The sequence below is a fragment of the Peromyscus leucopus genome, chromosome 16_21 (genome assembly GCF_004664715.2).
Source record: "Peromyscus leucopus breed LL Stock chromosome 16_21, UCI_PerLeu_2.1, whole genome shotgun sequence".
Taxonomy (NCBI): Eukaryota; Metazoa; Chordata; class Mammalia; order Rodentia; family Cricetidae; genus Peromyscus; species Peromyscus leucopus.
This window is the reverse complement of record NC_051084.1, coordinates 57,813,388-57,836,358: the sequence shown is the minus strand read 5'-3', so window position 1 is coordinate 57,836,358 and position 22,971 is coordinate 57,813,388. Positions and strand designations below refer to the sequence as shown.

Sequence of the window (22,971 nt, the reverse complement as noted above, 5' to 3'; positions counted from 1 at the left end):
ACACAGTTCATCAGACAGTATTTCTAAATGTTAAATTTAGGTGGCCAACTTCAAAGCAGCCACGGTGAACTGGTTCAGAGCATAAGAAATTTAAAGCATTAGAGGAAAGTGAGACAAATGGAAATTTTTCTATAAGAAGCTAGAAACGATTTTTAAAAGAACCGAATAGAAATTCTGAGGTTGAGGAGTTACAATAGAGAAAGGAAACCTCTGCTGGAAGGTCCCACTGATAGGTTTGACATGGGAGTAGAAAAACCTCAGTGAACTTGAAGACAGATGACCTAATCTGAAGATCCAAAGAAAAGGAAGGTTGAAGAGAAATCAATAGAGCTTCAAAGTACTGTTACGACAGACTGTTCCAAAAGGAAAGGAGAAAGGAGAAGGAAAAAACTGTTAGAAGAAATTATAACCATAACCCGGCCCACTCATTTAAGAGCCTCAGTGCAGCTCAAATAGGAAGAATAGAGAGCCATTGAAATGTCATTTGAAAATGTAGCACAAAGGTGAGAAAAATCTTGAAAGCTGGGAAATTCCTGCGAGCATTTGTGTGATTCATAGCTAGTTCCCAATGTGAAACTGGACAGCAGAAGGCACTAGATTTCAGTAGTCCTGAAAGAAAATGTACCAGCTAATTAAGAATCCTGTAAGCACTAACATTACCCTTCAAAAAGTGAAGACGAAGTAGACATTCTAAGGCAAACCTTGAGAGAATTCATTGCTAGCAGGTCTTCCTCACAAATAGGGAAGGAGGCCCTTCAGGTGACAAGGATTGACACTAGACTGTAGGTCAGATTCACACATGCATGCACACACATGTCACCAGAAAGCATTGGTAAGGTAAATGTCTGGTAGTTCATATGAAGATAAGTTTCTCTTTTCATCTTTATAAAAGATGCCGTACTGTATAAAACAGCAATTATAACACTGCAGTGTTGGATGTCCTTCATAGATAGATAAATAGGTAGGCAGGCTGACCAACTACTTAATGGTAATAGTGCAAAGAAAAAGAGGAAAAATTGGAACTATACAAGAAAATAGCTGTTTTAAACAAATATATTGCCCTGGGACTAGTCGTTGGAATTAAATGATCATGAATTGAGGGATGTGTGTAATTCCCATAGCAACCACCAAGAGCATCATTCTAAAAATATACAGTGAGCTAAATCAGAAATCAAGATGCTCCACTAGAAAACAATTCTTTAATACAAACTAAGAGAGTAAAGGAGGGAAGCTGGGCCTGGGAGGCAGGGAGAGAAAGGCGGGAGTAATGGTGAGATACAAATGGAAAATGTCAACACATCTTTATCAAATTATTTTAAATGTAAATGAGGAAACTACTCCATCCACATTAGCCATTGATTGGCCTAGAGGATTTAAAAATCACTTCTAAAGAGTTTACTCTCAGAGAGCTTCTACTCAGGGGCACAAAGAATAGGAAAATAAAAGATTGGGAAAAGATGCCATACAAACAGCAATTATAGCAGTTGGAATAAGTCTATTAATATCAGACAAGATGAACTTTAAGATGAATATTACATGAGATGAAGAAGGGATTTTCATAGTGGTTAAATGGCTAGTACACTAAAATATAGTAAGAATAATAGTTATTATTAATATATTAATGTTAGGACTGTAATTATATATGCCCTAACCTATAAAAGTATCAAATGTTTAAATGTATAAATGAAAGAATAGAATCTGGCAAGCTTCGGTTAGACATAGTGTACGTGGGTCTGATTCATTAGGGGGAAAATCTTTAATACATTGGACTTTAGGTGTAATAATTGACCTCAAAACACAAGATACAAACAAATAATGATTGGCCGGTTGTGGTGGTGTATATCTTTAGTCCATCCACATTTTTAGTCCATTTGGGAGACTGAGGTAGGTGGATCACTTGAACCCCTGAGTTTTAAACACGAATTTGGATACTTAGAGAAATTCCATTAAAGGGAAAAAGATAATTGCCAGACAGGAAGAATATAGTTATAAATCATATGACAGGGAATGTATATTGATACTATAACTTATTAATCATTAGTAACACAAACTAATCAGAAATGAGCAAAATTTTTGAATAGGCGTTCTTACCCAATGGAGATAAATGAATGGCTAATGAACACATACAAATGCCAGCATTATTAATCACTAGAGAAATATAAATTATATGCCTCAACTGAGAGGGCTACTTAGCTGAGGCTGTTTACTAAAATGCAGCTGACCAGGTGGTTTAAACAAGCAACTTCCTCATGAGGGCCTGAATGATCGAGTCCTGAAGGAGATAAGTCTGTCAGTCTACCTTAATGTCATCCTACCTTCATCCCCAACACTTCACATTGGAGGTATTTCTGCTGGGGTGGCTTATTAGGTTCATGGTTTCTAACTAATCATCAAATACTATTTTGAATTTGGGGGCACTAGCGGTTTAAGTCCTTAGCGGGTTATAATCCATATAGTGTCGAGTATAGAGAAAGTCTTCAAATGCTGCCCATGGGAATGTAAAATGGTACATTGCTTTGGAAAACAGCCTGTCATTTTCTCAAAAGGTTAATCTGTTAAGTGACCCCATAGTTCCACTTCTTGAATCTACCTAACAGAAGCAAACAGTGCCCACAAGCTGCGGGTGTTTTCAGTACCCTCAAGCCGTGAATCGGAAAGCCCAAAAGCTGGTGACTGCTTAAATAAAATGCATGCCCCGTAAAGTGGACTGTATATTCAGAAATCTAAGTTAGAGGTCAGCAAGACCCCAGCACTGATCTGCACCTGGCAGGTGGTCACTTGCCTGCTGTGGCCGCTCTCAATGCTACAAATGCACAGTTGAATACCTGCAACATAGATGGATGTACAGACTTGGAGGTATACTACTTTTTATGTCAGCATTTGCAAAACAAACAACTCCTGAGCTTAGTGAAGAAATCAGATGAAAAAGATTATCTTGAGTAATTCCATGTGTGTGGAGTATCCCCCAAAGCCAAATTTCTAGATCTGTGGTTGTCTCAGATTGGCAGACTCAGATTGCAGGCTGGCACAGGCCGCCCTTATAACAATGCTCTAAGTGTGGACAGCAGTAATAGTCACACAACTCTTTAAGTTTACCAACTCTTTCTCTTCGACATGTAAAATGTATGAGTTTTGTCATAGTAAATCCTTTGTTGACATTAGAGATAAGTATGGTGAACAGTCTATATAGTAGCTAAGCAGCTGGAAATTGAGGGCACTCATTCCAGGTGGCATTAGTTGGAGGCACCATGGCTTTAGGAGAAAGGTCACTGGGGTGTACCCTCCTAGGGTACCTGGCATCCTGCCCCCCCACACACACACTTCCTTTGCCCTTCGTCCATGAAGTGAGCACCACGCTTTACCATGTTCTCTATCACTACCATCTGGCAAGGCTTACAATTGACTCACATGGTTGCTCCACCTTCCTTGACTGACTTCTCCAAACTGTTACCCAAATTAGCCTTTCAGGTATTCATGATAACATGAAGCTTAACAGCTTAACTGTTGTTTTTATCATTTTATATGATTTTCTATAGTTGGAATCCTATCCCTAATTTGCAGATGAAAGGAGAATGAGGCTAAGTTACGAAGACAAAGGCTTATGAACTGGAATGTGGTTCTTTGACTTGCATGAAACATGGCCCCTAGAGTAAGCAGTTTGTAATGTTAATTGCCTTGTTTCTGCCTACTGCTCTTTCATGTCTGTAGCTTTGAAGCAAACATTCTAGTCCTCAGTTGCTAGACAATTGGGAATAACATCAGAAATTGCCTAATCTTTTTTTTTTCTGGTTATCTTATTATCAATTATTCCTATTAAAAATGGCCTTGTAGTGTGATCTGTGGAATAAATACTATAAAGAGGGAAACAACAAAACCATGAACAAAATGACAGTTGTTCGCGATACCAGTTCTAAGCTAATGTTACCAGTTCTAAACTAATGCTCACCAGCCATTTTAGTTCCGTCTTGTACTCTCAGTGCATATACAAGAGAATGCCCGAGTGGCTGTGCTTTTCTCTCTCTGAATTTGTCTCAGTTATCTCTTATCATTTAACAAAGACTCTGAAAAATTAGCAGTGTGAAAAATAGACTTTATGTTGCAGTTTCTGTGCATCAGGGATCCAGGTGCATCCCCGCTGGGCCTCCCAGCAAAGCTAGCTGCAGGGGAGGTGTCTGTTGGTGCTGTGGTGCTCCCGAGGCTCTGCTAGGGAAGCATTAGCTCCTCCAGTTCTCACTTGCCTGTTGACCAGCACCCCTTTTCTGTAGGCCTTAGTACAGCATGGCAGCTGGGATCTCTAGGATAAAGAGGAACCGTGATAGAAGCCAGAGTCTTTCTGGAATGTAATCTCAGAGTGACTTTAATTACTTCCTGTGTTCTCCTAATAAAAATGACTAGTGTGTCCCAAGAGGTGAGATGTTGCATCTTTTCTTTATTACAGTCTGATCTCATGAGATAGGGCTCTGCAGTTTGACTTAGGTATATACTGCCTACCTCTGGAATGAAGGCTGAAGCATATTCAAGGAGCTTATTAACTGAATACATATTATCTGGAGCCCTTTTCTCTGTATGAAGAGGATCATTCCACTTAGGGGCTTTTATAAGTCTTTTAAAAAATAATACATACTACATAGGTTCATTATTATTAGACCAACTTTGCATGTCTTAGGAAATCAGAATGGGTCAAGGTAGTGGCATTTTAGAAAGTCCTTTGCTGTGTTTGATTTGTTCTCATTTAGAATTCTTCAGTCAACTGCATTGATACAGGTTTAGAATTCTTCAGTCAACTGCATTGATACAGGCCTGTGATTTTTCTTTATTTTATTCTCATCAGGTTTAAGTATGAAGACTCGGGTAGCTTTATACAATGAATTGAGACATCTTTCTTTTGGAGAATGCCACGGACCACAGAGCACAGCATGGCTTCTCCCATCCATAGCCTGTGGGTTACTCAGTGCCAAGGGAACAAGACAGTTTACACCACCATTCCTGGTCCCTTAGCAAGTAGTCCATTACGAGCAGTTAAGTTTCCAAGTAGTTCATTATGCAACTTTCTTAACTGAACTGTGCGATGGTTGTTAAAGCTTCGAAGCTGTTTGGGAATGCTTCCAGCAAAGAGCGAAGCAGCGTTTTCACTGACTCACTTTCTCAGGGAGGAAAGAATGATTCCTTCCTGGTCGTTTTGGTCTCATTCTGCAGAACCACCAGGAAATAGCCGCTATCACACCAGCTGGAATGGTAGGCTGGCCAGGGCTGGTATGTCCTATCAGAAGGATCCGAAGTTCATTTCTTCTCTGGTCTTCATGCTCAGCACATAGTCTCTTAAGAGCATAACAAGTCCAAATGGCATTGGAGTTATTTTAAGCCATCGTGTATCAATTTCAAACAGGAAGCAGGAGAAAGGGAATAAGAGGCTGAGAGACGATAGGTGTTGGGTGTTGCAGCTCACGGTCTTGACCCCGGGTTTCTTCAGTAGGATAAATGTTAAAGAAAATTGAAAATGTTCTTATTCCCAGAGTATAGTATCCTTAAACTTTGACCCTCCAAGATTAAAAGTTTCGTAATGACTAATTATTCTTAGTGTTGGAGACTGGACCTTGGCAGGCCAGGCAAGCATACCACTGAACTAAATCCCTATCCTTTTTTACTTTAATTTTGAGACAGGCTTTCAGTAAGTTGTCTAAGGTGGCCTTGTACTTGCTTTACACCCCGGGGTACAGGGAGGGAGGCAGGGGGCTTGAATTTATAAGCTTGGTACTTCAGCCTCCCAAGTTAGCTGGGATTACAGGTCTATGCCACAAAGACTATCTGTTTTCCTTTATCATAGTGCGTTGGGTTAAAGATTAACCATTTTTTACTGGTGATCAGGAGGAAAACGCTCTTGAATTTTAATACATCAGAAGCCTAGTCTATTTAAGTTTATTTTACATGTATTATCCTTTAGTGACACAAAGCATTCACAAGGTGGTTTTTGTGTATCTAAAGAAAAACAGTGTGGGGGGGGGGGATTATTATGTGGTTTTTGCCAGTAGCTCTGTGTTCGCTTGGTTTGCTGGTTTATATATATACATTAAACTGATTTAAATTTTCTAAAGAAACCATGAGTTGAATTTGTGTCAATTTTTGTGCATATGAGATCTTTTGTATTAATGGGCCTGTTAGCCCACCTGCTTACTGTAATTTGTGAATGGCAGTCTTTAATCAAAACACAAGTGTAAGTGCTCTTTATTAAGGTGTCAGGATTGATAGTGTCTGACTGGTGGAGTTAAGGAGGACTTCCTGTGAGGATAGGTCTGAGGCACATCTTTAAAGGAAACAGTTCTGTTTCATAACAGTAGAGAAACTTTTTTGCTTTTCTTTTTGTAGATGTAGAAGGATGACCAGGTGATAGAAATAACTCAGTAATAAATGTTAATTTAGTTCTCCCTTACAGTTTAGCATTTACGGACTAAAGGCAGAAATCTTGATGAAGAGCACTGAGGAAAAATAGCCTGGGCTGTCAGGAAACTAGTGTCTAATGTGTTTGGGGGCTGCCGCCTGTAGACTGTCGAGTCTCTGTGGTGTCTTCGGTTTCTCGCTGCCTTGAAGAAGTGTTCACTGTCAGAGAGTCTTCTTTTCTGAGTTTTCCTACCAGTCAGTCACTGCCCTAGCCAGTGTTTTGGCTTCCCATGAGACTAGTTTGGCTAGTTTGGAGAATTTCTTTCTCAGTCATAGAAAGTGTACCTCAGTGTCCGGGGCTTGTTTGATTGAGCATAAGGTCTGTGAGCTTCTTTTGCGTCACATCTGCTTACTGCTGTGTGTCTTCTGTGTGAATGTACACTCAGTCTGCTTGTTCACCTCACGGCGGACAGTTGACCTTTTCCGTTGTTTTCAGTCATTGCAGATGATTCAGCTTGATTGATTTGAGTTCATCATTGGCTTCCTTTCCTTTTTCCTGATGGCCAGGACAATGAGCGCCTTTAAATGTGCTTTTGGTCTCTGTGTGTATGTTCTGCTGCAGAGTATCTGTTTAAGATTTTCCTCTGCTTTTAACTTTTGAAAATGAAGTCTTCTTTTTGGATAAAGATGTGTATTTCCTGATCTGCTGGTTCTTCATAATAAAGCATGAAGCTGGGAAACAGATTCCCAGGCAGCAGCCACAGTGGACAGCATGGCTGTCGGATGAGCTGTTGGATTTGGTTTGTACCTTGTTATGCTAATGAGCCTGAGAGCAGCTTACAGCAGTCACAGGTCATTGCTTTACAGATAGGATCACGTGTGGCCAGGATTAGAACCGTGGTTAAATGTTCTGTAGCTGTGTGCAGTCACATCTTTCTCATAAGTTATGGAGGTTTGGACAACCCCCCTACTACTTTTTGTCTTCATGGGTTTTACTTAAGTGTCTCCTGTGGGTTTAGTTATATAGGTCTTCTTTCTTTGTGAATGGTGTGTTTCAGTGAATGCAGTGGTTTTAGAATTCATTTTATAGTGTATGCCTGAATTTGTTTGTTAAGTTTGAGTAATAGTCATTTCACATACGTGCTATATTTTACTTCACTATTTGTCTGTCAGTGGACCCTGGGTTGCATCTATGTTTTTGCTATTATAAATAATGAAGCTTTGAACATGGGATGTGGGTGTGGGAATAAATCAGACACCATTTTTGGTTCTTTTGGATGCATACACAGAAGTATAATCATTCGCTCATGGGAGTTGTAACTTTCAGTGTTTGAGAAAGCATCATACTGTTTCCCATGGCTGTACCATTTCACCTCCTACAGGGGTACACAGGGCTCTCTGTCCTCGCCTAATTTCTCATGTACAGTCATCATTCTGAGTGTGTGAGCAGGTAGCTTTGTTTCCTTGTATGGAGGAATGTGGTAGCTGCTGCATGGTAACTAGTTTATGAGGCCGTACTGCTATTATTTTTCCTGAATTTATGTATACGAAAGAAAAGTGCTGATATACAGCTTTAAAAACAAGTTTTGTGGGTTTTAAAGTCTCTCAACGTTACTTACATTGTTTTCTTTAATTCATAAATATACTGGATCTTTGCTCATGGTTTAAGCTTTGTATTGAATTGAAAATATTTTACTATCTGAAAATATCTCAAATCTAATTATTTTAAAGCAGAGAGATAATTCCACTCAGAATCTAGTTTTACTGATTTGTTGCTATTCTTACCTTTTCCTTACCTTGTTTTATTTAAGACCAATGTGCTAATTCTGTGTTTATATTTAGCATAGGGCAGTTATTTCTATAGAAATTCCAGTATCATTTTAGCTTGTTCTTTAACTTGCCAGAGTGTCTGGTACATGCTGGGCAGGAATGAGTGTAAAGTTAATTGAAATAAGACAGTGTACAGGTTTGTGTACTGGAAACGTAATAATAACTTGGACGTTGACTTCCACAGTTACTTCATTAGTTTTGTTCTACACTGTCTGAAAGTTGACTTGTGTTGTTATATAGTATTCTAATGTGTTGTTGATTTCATGGGATGGGAAGAGGAAAGGCTGTTTGAATACTGTATGTATTAACAGAGTCGGGATTACAGGCTGTCAGTCTGGTCGTCTGATCGTGCCATTTGTTATCCGTTCCCACAGCTTTGTACTCCGTCATACTCTTCTGTGTGTTCTTCTGGATCCCCTTTGTCTACTTCTACTACGAGGAGAAGGATGACGACGACACCAGTAAATGCACTGTGAGTTGGCTCAGTCTGGGGTGCTCGGCTCAGTGCAGAAGGTCACTTCTTCAGTGTAAAAACAATGACGTGACTCCACTTGACTTTGTTCTAGCCCTGGTTTAGAGCCTGGTGACTTAGGTGACTTAGGAAAAACCATTCACTCTCTCTGGGACTCGGCTCCCTGCCTTTAAAATAGAGGAGAGAGTACCTACCTTACACTTGGTGTGAGAATTAGGTAAATTAACTTGAATAAAATGCTTAGAATAGTGCCTGGCATGATAAATGTGATACATTCATTTAAATCACACACACAAGCTAGGTGGGGCGGTGCACACCTGTAATCCCAGCACTCCTGTAATCACAGGAGGCAGGAGGATTGCTAAGTTGAGCGCCAGTCTGGCTACATAGTGATTTATAACTGTGTATCTATACTTATGTTGACAAATGTAGCAAAACATATAGGTGTTTATGTAGCTGTTATGTATTGATATTTTATGGATGTAAACATGTACAATTGTAAGACTATTACTTATTCTTAGCTGGGCATGGTGGTACACACCTTTAATCCCAGTACTGGAGAGACAGGGAGACGGAGGCAAACAGATCTCTGAGTTCGAGGCCAGCCTGGTCTACAGAATGAGTTCCAGGATAGCCAGGGCTACATGGAGAAACCCTGTCTCAAAAACATAAATACAAGCAAACAAATAAAAAGAATATTGCTTACTCTTATAACTGCTTTTGGTGGTTGCATTAAGGGTATTGTAGATGCTGAATGTTGTTCATTTTGGGGAATATTTTTGTATTTTGACAATTTTATCTAATTATGCTTTCAGTGTGGTGCTTTTCTAAAGGGTCTAACCATTCCAGATTTTAGAATCTTGCAAAGACACTTAAGATGCGGAATACTGATTATAGTTTTCTTTAAATTTGTTTGTTTCTTGTTGTTATTGTTTTTCGAGACAGGGTTTCTCTGTGTAGTTTTGGTGCTTGTCCTGCCTGGATCTCCCTCTGTAGACCAGGCTGGCCTTGAACTCACAGAGATCCCCGACTTCCTCCCAAGTGCTGGGACTAAAGGTGTACGCCACCACCGACGGGCCATTTTCTTTAAATTTGAAGGCTTTTCTGTCCAACAATTGAAACCTTGCACTCTTGACTTGAAATGTGTATTTGATATCAAAGAGAGCGTTATTATGCTGTCACAGTACCTTTTTATGTAAAGGCTTGCTAACTGATATGTTTCCCCCTTGGCCTCTAGCAAATTAAAACGGCGCTCAAGTACACTTTGGGATTCGTTGTGATTTGCGCACTTCTTCTTCTCGTTGGGTAAGTCTTGATTTTTCATTGTGCCAATGGAAAAAAATATTTGAGTAATAATAACTGAAGGTTCATTCAGAAAAATTTAGACAAGGAAAACAAAACAAAATGTGAAAAAAAAAAACCAAACAAATGGTCTTTTGTGCCTCATTGTATGGAGACAGAGTGAACACTGGTAATTGCTGCTAGCCATTTTGCAAATCTCTGGGTGTGCCCTCTGTTATTACTGGTTTTACAAAAATACATTTTTTTTTTTTTTGTCTTTTGTTTGTTTGGTTGGTTTGGTTTTTCAAGACAGGGTTTCTCTGTGTAGTTTTGGTGCCTGTCCTGCCTGGATCTCGCTCTGTAGACCAGGCTGGCCTTGAACTGCCTCTGCCTCGCGAGTGCTGGGATTAAAGGCGTGCGCCATTGCCGCCCAGCCTATATTTGTATTTTGCCCAATTCTTGGTGATGTTCGAGTATTGACACTATTGCCGTAGTGTTCTGGGCGACTGTAAGTGTGAATTCATCAGTTGATGGTGGTAGGGACTTCTTAGGGGACAGCAGTTCATGTGAGTGGGCTTCCAGGGCTCCTAACATGATAGTCACGTGTTCAAAACGGAAGTCCATGTCTGTAGAGCTCCTGTATTTGCCCTCCTGTCAGATCTTTGTCAGTGAGCTCCGTCAGTGAAGCTTTACACATTGACTCATGCATCTGATTTCTGTCCTTGTTCATTGGAGATTTTTGCCTTTGTTAAAATAGATCTGATCCTTTCACATTTATTTTATAGCAAAAAGGTGAACAAAATGATCCTTATTTGCAATGTCATGGTTTTTAAAATTTTTTAATTAAAACTCTTTTGATATAATAATACAATTATATCATTTCCTTTTTCCTTTCATCCTTCAAAACCCATGTGCTCACATCCCCTTGAGGACATACATTAGGTGGCAATATGCTTTTAATAATTTTTGTTTATAATTAATTTGGTGGGTTTTTTAAAAAAATAAATTTTATTCTATGTATAGGGTTTTGGCTGCATAAATATCTATGCATCACCTGTGTGCCTGGTACCTGGTGCCTGCAGAGGTCAGAGAGGGCATTGCACCCCCTGGAACTGGAATTACAGACAATTGTGAGCTTTCAAATGGGTGCTGGAAATTGAACCCAGATTCTCTGGAAGTGCTCTTAACCACTAACCAGCCTTCCTGCCCATAATTTGGTGTTTACAATTTCAGTAAATAACTTAGAAAACTGTAAACATTCATTAGATGTAATTGTGATGGGAATGACATCTGCCAGTGGCCTCTGTGGCTCCCGAGGACCATGGAGTATATGCTTCCCATTCAGTTACTTTCCTGTTTCTTTTGCCTGTCTTGCTGGACCATAAAAGGGGTGCACTGAAAGACCAAACGTTTAGGGTTTTGTTATTTGTTGAGCTACAGAATATACTTTTACAAACCCCCTTTGCTACTAAAGAAACTCAGAGGTATTTATGCAAATTTCCTGATGACACAGAAATATGTTACTTAGAACAGGGGTCAGCAAGCTTAAGGGACTGATATGAAGCAAATACTTTAGGTTTGCAGTGCATTTAGTTTGTGTGGTTTGTGGGTCCTTTTGTAGCTCTGGGGTAATCATAGACTCGTAAACAAAAAATGACAGTAAAACTTAACGTTTTCTTAAATACAACCACTTACCACGTGGCAGATCTCTGATTTAGAACATGACCGAGAACTGCCTGTAAAATCACTTATCTCTACAGAAGCCAGAGTAAAAGAATCATGATATCTGGGACAGTGCTCTTCTCGTTACCATATGTAAAGATTTGATTTGAATGAGGCATACCTTTCAGTTAACTGATTTATTGAATTTCTTGATAATTTTTTAAATTTAGTTTTTAATATATCCCCACTGCAGTTTCTCCTCCTCCACTCCTTTCAGTCCCTACCCCCACCTCTCTTCTTCCCTACATCAGCTCCCCCTCCTCCTCTCCCTCATGTTTCCCTTCAAAAAGATTAGGGGCCTCCCAGGGATAACTGCTGAACACAGCATAACAAGATACAATAAGACTCAGCACAACCCCTCATAGCAAAGCTGGGTGAGACAACTCAGTAGGAGGAAAAGGGTCCCAAGAGCAGACAGAAGTCCTAGACACCCCCACTCCCACTGATAGGAGTCCCACAAAACCACCAAGCTAACAACTGTCGTGTGTGTGTGTGTGTGTGTGTGTGTGTGTGTGTGTGTGTGTGTGTGTGTATGCAGAGGACCTAGCTCAGACCCATGCAGGCTGTGATTGCCAGCTCAGTCTTGGTGAACCCTTGTGAGCCCTGCTTAGTTAGTTGATGTCTGCCAGCCATGTGCTCCTGGTGTCCTCAACCCCTCTGGCTCCTACAATAACACCCCAGTTTCTTTGAAACATTTTCTTCTGATAAATCTGTGATAATTTGTATGGCCAGAGTGTGGTCTAGTTTTTTTTTTTTTTTTTTTTTTTTTTTTTTTTTTTTTTTTTTTTTTTTTTTTTTTTTTTTGTAGTACTTGTGGTTTGTGTTCATGCTAGATTTTAGGACCAGAAATGGGAGCTGATGGTCTCTGTTCTCAAGGTTCATATCCAGGATTCATGTAAGTAGATTAATTAGTGTTTAAGCCTCCAGTGAGAGATGTACACGAGCTGTAGGTGCTAAGGAGCCAGTTTTCTCGTCCTTGCATAATCAGAAGACTAGGAATGAGTAGCAGTGGAGCTGACATGTGAATTGATGGGTCAGTTAGCTATGTGAAGAGAAAACTCGAACGGCGTGTAGACGGCTGTAGTTTGCTTGTGTTGCCATAACAGAGTGCCACAGACCAGAAGCCTTAAACAGGAGACATTTCATTTTCACGGTACTTGAAGAAGTCTGTGATCAAGATGTTGGCAGGTTTGGCCTCTGGAAAGAGTTCTGCCTGGCTCACAGATGGCCGCCCATTACTGTCATTTTTTTTCTGTGCTATGTGGAGGGGACTGTTGGGTCTCTCCACTTCTTTCAAGGACAACAGTCTCGTGGGACAGGGGCTCCACTCAGCTGAAGAATGACATAAAAAGTATGTGACTTTAAACCACTTTCCCCCTCAAACTAACAAGCAAACAACCAACAGACTACAATGTGATGTTTTAAATGATCACAAAGGCGGTGGGCACGTGACATAGACAGGTACATAGGCTCTGAGTCTGGTGTGCAGTGTTTAAGAAATGGTGAGTTCCATCCTACTACGCAATGGGAAGATGTGTGATTAGCACATAGAGATGTGTGATTGTGATTCCAGGGAAGTTAATATATATGACTCTGATTAAAAGTCACGGCCCTATAAAGGATGCCTAGACAGGGCTCTTGGGAGTTGTATTTGCTAAGTGATGTGTTAAAAGGTAGCAAGATTGCCGGGCGGTGGTGGTGCACGCCTTTAATCCCAGCACTCGGGAGGCAGAGCCAGGTGGATCTTTGTGAGGCCAGCCTGGGCTGTAGAGTGAGTTCCAGGAAAAGGTACAAAACTACACAGAGAAACCCTGTCTCGAAAAACCAAAACCAAACAAACAAACAAAAAAAGGTAGCAAGATCAGCTAGGTAAGCCACTAGTAATTCAGGTGAGAGGTGAGGGTCTGATAGACCCAAGAGAACAGAAGAACAGATGAACCATTAAGAAGAGAGATAGGATGTGATGTGGTGGTTGAGGGTAGGAGGTGAAAATCTTGTGTTTGTGCTAAATTCATCCTTTCAATTTCATATCCCCAAAGTCATTAATTAGTCTGTTCTTTGTCTCTTCCCAGTGATACACTGAATTAAGCTAATTGTTTTTCCTAAGCAGCTTTTTAGGTTTATTATTTTCAATGATGAGAGAGAGAATCTTACTATGTTCCCATTCTGTTTGCTAAGGTGGCTGTGGAAACTGGGGTGCTCTGTATTCGCTGTTTTTTAGAAAGACAAATTAAGAAGGTATTGATTTGATTTAGCTGTGTCCATTCCATTAAACTACAACTCTTGATTGCCATAAACCATTTTACTAAATGCCTGATATTCTTAACTGTTTTTGCCTCCTCAAGACTGATGTATCACATCATTATTTGATTTTAGTTATCTCTTTAAATAAATATTGTTAGTATTTTTTGAGAGTTTCACTCAATATATTTGGTCAAATTCACCCCACAATCTTCCCCTTAACTCTTCCCAGATCTACCCCCACTGCCGTCCCCCTTTCGACTTCCTGTTTCCCCCTTTTAAAAAAATGTAATAACTTATGGACTCCAGTTTGTGCCTTTCCTATACTTCTGCTTGTGGAGCCATCCACAGGAGCATGGTCAGCCTACCAGGAGCTCAGCTTGAAGGCACACAGATTCGCCCTCACCCAGAAGCCATCAGCTGTCCATAGAGCCCCAGTTCCATGTGTGTGCTCATGACTCCTTTCCTGTGCCGTGTTGGAATTCTGGCTGGCTTTATCATGTGCAGGGTGTGTGCAGCCACTCCAGCTTCTGTACGTTCATGAGTACAGTGCTCCTGTCATTTCCAGAAGGCAGTGGATGGTTGTATCTGCTTTCTCCAGTCTTCCTACCTTGGCCTAACACCATTTAAGAGTTCAACTTAGAGCGGTGCACATTGATCATTATTATCTTTTCTGTATTGGTCCTTAAATATTTGAGTACTGTTGTTTAGGATTTAGGACTTAGTTATAGAATTATTTTTTACTCTGCCTATTGATATTTCTCTTTACATACATTTATTTTGGTTCTGTTTCTTAATGATTAAATCCCAGCGGTGATGTGGTTGGGGAAGGGCTTTGAGTCTCTGCTCTAGTTTCTGCCTGAAATAATGAGTGCTAAGTCTCTGATGGATTTCATCAAAATAATTAACTTTTCCAAGTCACCCTGACTTATAGTTTATATCTTTTTTTAAAGTTTAGTTTAAATTTTCAAGTCATTGGGCACTTCCTCTGGGGCTACTCTGTTGCTTTTGTATTGTGGAACAGCCAAACTCAGAAGCTGGACTATGAGGGTCCTTGAAGCTGGGACTGGTTGTTTATTCTGCCAATGCACAGTACTTTTAATTATCAAATGAAATTTTTGAGAATGAGTACTACTTTTAAGTATTTGTAATATATGTTTTTCCTTATTGTAGTTAAATGAAATTTTTTTGTAAAATATTTTTTTCTATGCTTACAGAGTGATTATTCCCAACTAAAATTTTCAAAATACACTTCGTGGGCTGTCAAGAAAAAGTTATGTTTAATTAGGTTATTACATAAGTAGCCCTTTCTTGCTTATTTTTCTGTTAATTAAATCTCAGTAGTGAAATTAATGACTAACACTATTGACACATAGTGTATAGAAGTTATTTTAGAAGCTTATTCTACTTGGCTGCTTCTGTTTGGTTTTCTTGCCGAACAATAAATGAACTTCTTACATTTATACTTGTGCTTTTGAGTCGCTACTTTTCTTTGTAAACGTGATAAGAATCAAAGAAGACTCAAAGCAATGTGAGTCGTTAGAGTTGCCTTCCACGAGGTGGGGATTGCGCTCGGGGCCTTGGTGTGCTAGACAGACCTTGACAGACACTGTGCCACTGACCTCATCTGCAGCTGACCTCTTCGGAATTAAATAACCCGACATATGCATCCCATTCATCTTTTTATACGAGCTAGAGTAAAGGTTTTTAAAACTAAGGTTTCAAAATAATTGCTGTTTTTGGAAAATATTTTCAAAACAATTTTCAATATGTTAAGATACCTTAACATAACATATTCACTTATATATATTCAATTCAACATATTCATTATTTCTTCTGTAAAAAAATTTGGATGCATCCTACTACTTTTCTTATAATTAAATTAGTTTAAAAAGAAAGTATGAACGTTATTTTTACTCTTTAGAGTGATTTCTCAGGAACATCTGCTTTTTACCTTAATGTCTTGATGTCCTGGTTTATTGTTCTGGCCTAGAAAATAAATTGACTATTCTGTTTTCCATTTTTTCTTAGTGTAAGCTCTTGTAGCTGTGATTCTGTTTCAGGGCTCCTCTCACTTGTAGATTATGAAGTAAAAGAGAAACGTGTATATTATTTGTATTGAGTAGGATCTTAATAGATATTGAAAAGAAGAAAAACAAAAAGCCACCTCAAGTTTCACTGTATGATATTTACTATTTATTATGATGCATTTTATTTCAGTTTGACATATAAATATATTGAAATAATTGTATGTTACACGAATCTTAAAAGGTCTTATTAATAAAAACAAACCCAGAGCCAGGTATTGGGGTGAACACTGAATGATCAGAGAAACAGAACAGGCCACAGGCACCTCACCTTGCCAATTCCTCAGCTGATCCTGTTTCCTCAGACTGGAAGTCTCTGAGTCTTCAACCAAAATGGATCTCAGCTGAACTGCTGCTCAAAAGCCTAAAAGCTTAACCAGCTCTAGTTCCTGGTCCTCACACCTTATATACCTTTCTGCTTCCTGAGATTAAAGGTATGAGTCATCATACCTGGCTGTTTCCAGTATGGCTTTGAACTCACAGAGATCCAAACAGATCCCTGCCTCTGGAATGTTAGGATTAAAGGCATGTGCTACCACTGCCTAACCCCTATGTTTAATATTATGGCTGTTCTGTTCTCTGACCACCAGTTAAGTTTACTGGGGTGCACAATATATTAGCCACAATTGTATATATTTATTTTCTGCTAACTCAACATAGAATTTTCTTATATCATAGGTCAGAACGAATATGGGATACAGTTAGTATGTAGATGAGAAACCCCTCATACCTCTCTGTGTCTGGTACAGATTTAATATTTGGAAGAAGAGTTAATTTTTCTTTTAAAAACTTCTTGAAATTTGAGTTTCAGACCATTTTCTTTAACTTATTTATTTTCACCTTTGTAGTGCTTTTGTGCCACTGAATCTTCCTAGCAACAAAAATTCTACAGAGTGGGAAAAGGTGAAGTTCCTGTTTGAAGAACTTGGAAGTAGTCGTAAGTATTGAAAACATTTTTTTCAAGCAACTCTTATTTTGTGTTGTTTGGGAACTTATGAAAATTAGCAAGTTTTTCTTTTCCTAAGAACCTAACTCCGCCATCCTTTCCTTCAATGAGGAGGTTTACGTCATTCAGGCTGCCTTCCAGCTAGTGTATAGGTAGCTTCCTCACTTCTGCATGAAGCTGCCATGTTATAAAGAAACTTAATGTACAAAGTATTTCAATGGGATCATTATTTTAATGTGATCTTTAATTCTTTTATATAACATAAAATAGTATGTTAAAGAAATGTGCTGGGCATATTGATTTTTATTTTAAATTTTTGATAGAATATTCTTTGATGCTACTAAAGATGGAGTAATATTTCAGTGAGAATGTAAATTTTGTGTTTCATGTGACTTAAATAATGTTTTACTGTAGATTTAATGTCACCAAAACATGTCAGGATTGCTTTTCTTGAAATTCTAACAAAACAAAGCCTAGGTCATACTGCTTAGGTTAATAATTAAAGATTTCTTTAAAATTGTTTTAGTTGTATACATATGAGGAGAGGGCATGGGTATATGCACATGGATGTGGGGAAGGGCAGAGGTGTTGGATCCCCCAGATCTGCTGTTACAGGTGGTTGTGTGCCCATACCCCCACCCCTGTGTGGGTGCTGGGAACTGAACGCCAGTCCTCAGCAAGAGCTGTAAGAGCTAGGAACTGCTGAGACATCTCGCCCGCCTATGAGCTAGGATTCTTAAAGGGAAGAAATAGGCAAGTTCAGCTGGTTGCATTTACAAAGTTCCTTAGTTTTTAAAAAATAAGTCAGGTAAAAGAGTTAAAATATTACTCAAAACTTTATGTGTGTTTGAACATAGCCCCGAATTCCAAACACATGTAGATCCCTAACTTTGATACACACTGTACCACAGTGTTCTTACTTTGTATTTGCTCTCTCACAGCCCTGTACATCCTTTGATCAGCCTCCTTGTTTTTTCCCAGAGGGCGCATTAACTAATGATTATGTTGTGCCGTGGAATCTGCCATGCAGCTCTTAATTTTCTCCTCTTTCTCTTGAAAGGACCATAGTCCTTAGTGTCCCCTGGCAGCAGCAAGAGTCAGGACTGCAGGGCGGGGACATCTGCAGTGACTGCAGGTCTGTGTCCTTGACCTCACTGCTGCAGTGACTACAGGGCTGTGGCCTTGACCCACTGCTGCAGTGACTACAGGGCTGTGGCCTTGACCCACTGCTGCAGTGACTGCAGGGCTGTGTCCTTGACCTCACTGCTGCAGTAACTGCAGGTCTGTGTCCTTGACCTCACTGCTGCAGTGACTGCAGGGCTGTGGCCTTGACCCCACTGCTGCAGCTACTGCAGGGCTGTGTCCTTGACCTCACTGCTGCAGTCACTGCAGGGCTGTGTCCTTGACCTCACTGCTGCAGTTACTGCAGGGCTGTGTCCTTGACCTCACTGCTGCAGTCACTGCAGGGCTGTGTCCTTGACCTCACTGCTGCAGTAACTGCAGGGCTGTGTCCTTGACCTCACTGCTGCAGTCACTGCAGGGCTGTGGCCTTGACCCCACTGCTGCAGTGACTGCAGGGCTGTGTCCTTGACCCCGCTGATGCAGTGACTGCAGGGCTGTGGCCTTGACCCCACTGTTGCAGTGACTGCAGGGCTGTGGCCTTGACCCACTGTTGCAGTGACTGCAGGGCTGTGGCCTTGACCTACGTGACTGCACTGCCCCCTGCAGTGACTGCAGGGCTGTGGCTTGACCGGGGGGGGTGGTGACCCACTGCTGCTAGCTGTTTGACCCTGATCCCCTGCTTTTCTTACTGCTCACTCCTTTGCAGTTTTGGATTCCTTTTCTGCCCCCAGCATTAGTGCTTAGATGACAGCATTATTGATTTTTTCATTCTCTTGAAATGCTGTCTCTCTTTAGTCCCGGTTTTATTTTGTATTAAGTCTAAAATGACACATTTTACATAATCTAGATATAGTATCTTTTGAAGTCTAGTTGAGTTCTCCAGCTGTATTTTTGTGTGTGGGTGTGTGGGGGGGATATTTTGCATGTCTGTGTGTCTGTGCACCACATACATGTCTGGTAGCATGGAGGCCAGAGAGCAAATCTTTCCCCCTGGAATTGGCGTTACATATGCTTATGAGCTGCTGTGTGGGTGCTGGGGATCGAACCCGGATCCTCAGGAGGAATAAAAATGCTCTTAACTGCTGAGCCTTTCTTCAGTTTCTACTCAAGAGTTCCTCATTTCTAGTCTCATTTTCCCCCATCCCACTGCCTATATGTGTTAGACATAAGTACATTTAACTGTTTCAAAATATGTACTTAGTGTGTTCTGAAACAAACATGTTATGCACATGCATATTCATATTATGTAAATGTGTATGTGCATATCTGAGTTCAGTCAAGGTGTAAAACAAGTCAACACTAAAAATTTGCTTAGTGTACTATTCAGTTACTATCACCTCCCATGTTATATAAACTATATATTACTTTACCTGCTTAAAAGTATTATCAATATATTGTGATTTTCATAGATATCTGGCTTCTTTCACCAAACAGTGTTTTAAAATTAGTTTGTGTAAGTAATTGGTTCTTTTTTTGTAGCAAAGTAATAGATTGCATAAATATACCGTAACTCCTCAGTTAATAGAATCTGTTTATGTCCATGCCCAGGTAATTGATACTATTTTATCAAGGAAATATCTTCAGCATCTTCAACAAGCTTAGTTATCCTTTACCCAAAATTGAATGATTCTTTTTCTTTTTAAAATAATTGTGTGTGTGGGGGGGTGTGTATGATGTGTGGGGGTGTGTACGGATACCATGGCACAAGTGTGGAGGTCAGAGGACAACTTTACAGAATTTTACCTTTTACTTTTATGAGGGCCCTGGGGATTGAACTCAGGTCATCAGGTTTGTGTGCCAAGTTCTTTAACATCCTGGGCCATCTTTCTGGCTTAAATATATAGGAATAATTCTTAACAATTAACTGAATTCTTTGGGTCAAGCATTTTGATTATTTAGTAATACTAATTTTTTGCTAGTCTAAATATGTTAGTGGAATACTTCATTTTATCAATTCTAGGTTGTGTTTTTTCATGTTGTTTGTGTGTGTGGTAAATGCACCTGTGTGGGGACTGGGGCACTTGCTCATGTGTGTGCATGTGGAGGCCAGCGGTTGACAGCAGATGTTTCCCTAACTTGTTCTCCTCATTGTTTGAGATACAAACCTGGAACACACTAGTTCAGCTAGACTGCCTGGCCATCAAGCCCCTGTGATCTGCCGGTCTCCGCTGCCTAGCTAGGGCTTAGGGTGGCATACGACCACATTCACCTTTTACATGAGTGCAGGAGATCCAAGTGTAGCTGGAGTTTTCTCCAGTCCTGCCTGGCCCACGGTCAGGACAAATCTCTCTCACCTGCCAGTCCCGCAGCCACTCAGACCCAACCAAGTAAACACACAGAGACTTATATTGCTTACAAACTGTATGGCTGTGGCAGGCTTCTAGCTAGCTGTTCTTATATCTTAAATTAACCTATTTCTATTAATCTATAAGTTGCCACATAGCTCGTGGCTTACCGGTATCTTAACATCTGCTTCTCAGCAGCATCTCTCTGCCTCAGCCTTCCACTTCCCAGAATTCTCCTCTCTCCTTGTCCCGCCTATACTTCCTGCCTGGCTACTGTCCAATCAGCTTTATTTATCAATCAGTCATCCACAGCATCCAAGTTCAGGTCCTTATGTTTACACACTGGATACTTTACCCCCTAAGCCATAACCTCAGACTGTTGTTGACATGTTTTGATCTCAGATTTTAGTGTGCATCTTAGAAGTAATGGCTCCTTAAAATAGCTGTGAGCTGGGTGCCAGACCTACCTTGGTATTGTAAGCATTTTCTGTTGTTTCTTCTGTGACAGTCAAAAAAAGTTGACATATATCTTTGATTTGATAAAATAAAGTTTTTAAAAGATTTATTTGCTTGTGTGTGTGTTGTGTGTGTGTGTGTGTGTGTGTGAGAGAGAGAGAGAGAGAGAGAGAGAGAGAAAAAAAAAAGAAAGTAAAAAAGAGAGAGAAGAGAGAGAGAGAGAGAGAGAGAGAGAGAGAGAGAGAGAGAGAGAGAACTTATGTGTGTCGCCATATCTGTGCCAGTACCATGTGTGAGTAGGTACCTGGGGTAGCCAGGGAAGAAGTCAGTTCCTGGAGCTGGAGTTTCAGGCAGTTGTAAACCACTTGATGTAGGTGGTGGGAACCAAACTAGGCCCTCTGGATGCCAGCATGCTCTTAGCTCCGACCCTGAAATGCAGTTTAAAAAACTAAAGCGTAAGGATTTGCCCTGACTCATGAATTTGTTAAATGTTCTTTTTATGTGTTAAATAAAACTAAGATGAGTTAAAAGATACATCATTTTAGTTCATTAACCTTCATAAACATGTTACTGTTTAAAATCATATTAATAAAAACATTGTAGTTGGTTTCACAAGACCTGCTTTTAAGCCAGATAAATCTAAACTAAATAGAACCCATATTAATAATGTGGAAAAGTTATTTTTCTCAGTTAATAATAGCTATGTTTTCATAGTACTTCTCTATGTGACCTGATACAGTTTTGTTCTGCTGACCTTCCTAACTTGTTAACATAGCATTCCTAATTTCATTTGGTTGGTAGGGTTTTTGTTGCTGTTGTTGTTTGGAATATTTGATTATTGTCACTTGCTGATTTTTTTGATATAGACTCTGTTCTAGTTTGATTTTTATTGCTATGATAAAAACCATGGCCAAAAGCAACTATGGTGGAAAGGGTTGATTTCATTTTCCAGCTTGTAGGCCATCATCCAGGGAAGTCAAGGCAGGAACTCAAGGCAGGAAATAGAACAGAAACCATGGAGGATCGCTACTTACTGGCTTGTTCACCATGGCTTGCTCAATCTGCTTCACTCAGGATCACCTGCCCAGGGATGCCATCAGTCATGGTAGCCAGGGCCCTCTAACGTCAATCCTTAATGAAGAAAATGCAAAATGCCCTACAGACTTGCCTACAGGGCAGGCTGGTAGAGGCATTTTCTCAGTTGAGGTTCTTTCTTCCCAGATAGCTCTAGCTTGAGTGAAGCTGACAAAAGAACCAATCAGCACATGCTCTCACCTCCCCATGTAACCCAGAATGGCCTCCAGCTCTCCATTCCATGCTTCTCCCCAGTACTGAGGATATAGGTGCGCACCACCACCTCCAGATAGTACAGATACTGTTCCCAATTTTCATGTCAAATTTCAATATAGTTTTGGCTCGAGTTTGCTTTGCTTTTCCTGCATAGTGGGCAAGTTGATCCTCTCAAGTTAAAAAGTGAAATATGCTTTGTGTTATTTCTCTGTCCTTCCTTCCTCTCCCTCTGTGTTACTCTCCTTCACCCTCCCCAGTTAGAGGGCCACCCCTACACCTAAGGCTCAGAAACATCACTGAAGAAAGATGGAAAGTTTGTAAGAGCCCGAGGACCAGACAACTTGCTGTAGACATGATAGGGATGCCGCATACATGAACTCTCAACAATATGGTCGCCAAAACAAAACCTACACAGTGACGACACCTGTTGATGTGACATTTGGGGACTTTCACAAGGCCCACCCCTAGAGGAAGAGCTAGGTAATGAGTGGCTGCTGAGAGAAGAAGAATCATTCTCCAGGAATGAGCCCCCTACTAGGTAATCCAGTTCCAAGAGGTCACCCTAAATCCATGTACATAAGGGCCACACTAAATGAACTTAGTAGCCCATATATGTGTAAGGATAGAAGGGACCAGAACTTGGGCGGGCTTTGAGGCTGGAGCCATGCCCAGAATTGGAGGGACAGATGGAAATGACTTAAGTACAGTACTCATATGAAACTCTCAAACAGTAAATTTAAATAAAATTAAAAAATCTTGAAAAAGGTGAAATAAACTCTAAAGATTTTAGACTACACATAAAACAATATTTTCAAATTAAGGAAAAATTAACCCATATTATCAAGACTAAGGGAAGGCAGGAAA

At 40.2% G+C, this 22,971-nt stretch overlaps 1 protein-coding gene across 1 annotated transcript in view; it reads left to right on the top strand.

The window, feature by feature from the left end:
* Positions 1-22,971, top strand: part of Lmbrd1 (LMBR1 domain containing 1) — an 88,450-nt gene that overhangs the window by 22,766 nt on the left and 42,713 nt on the right. Inside the window, exons 4-6 of the mRNA XM_028867987.2 lie at positions 8,580-8,677; positions 9,915-9,982; positions 16,857-16,945. Coding sequence (XP_028723820.1) covers positions 8,580-8,677; positions 9,915-9,982; positions 16,857-16,945 — 255 coding nt within the window. The remainder of the gene's footprint in view (positions 1-8,579; positions 8,678-9,914; positions 9,983-16,856; positions 16,946-22,971) is intronic.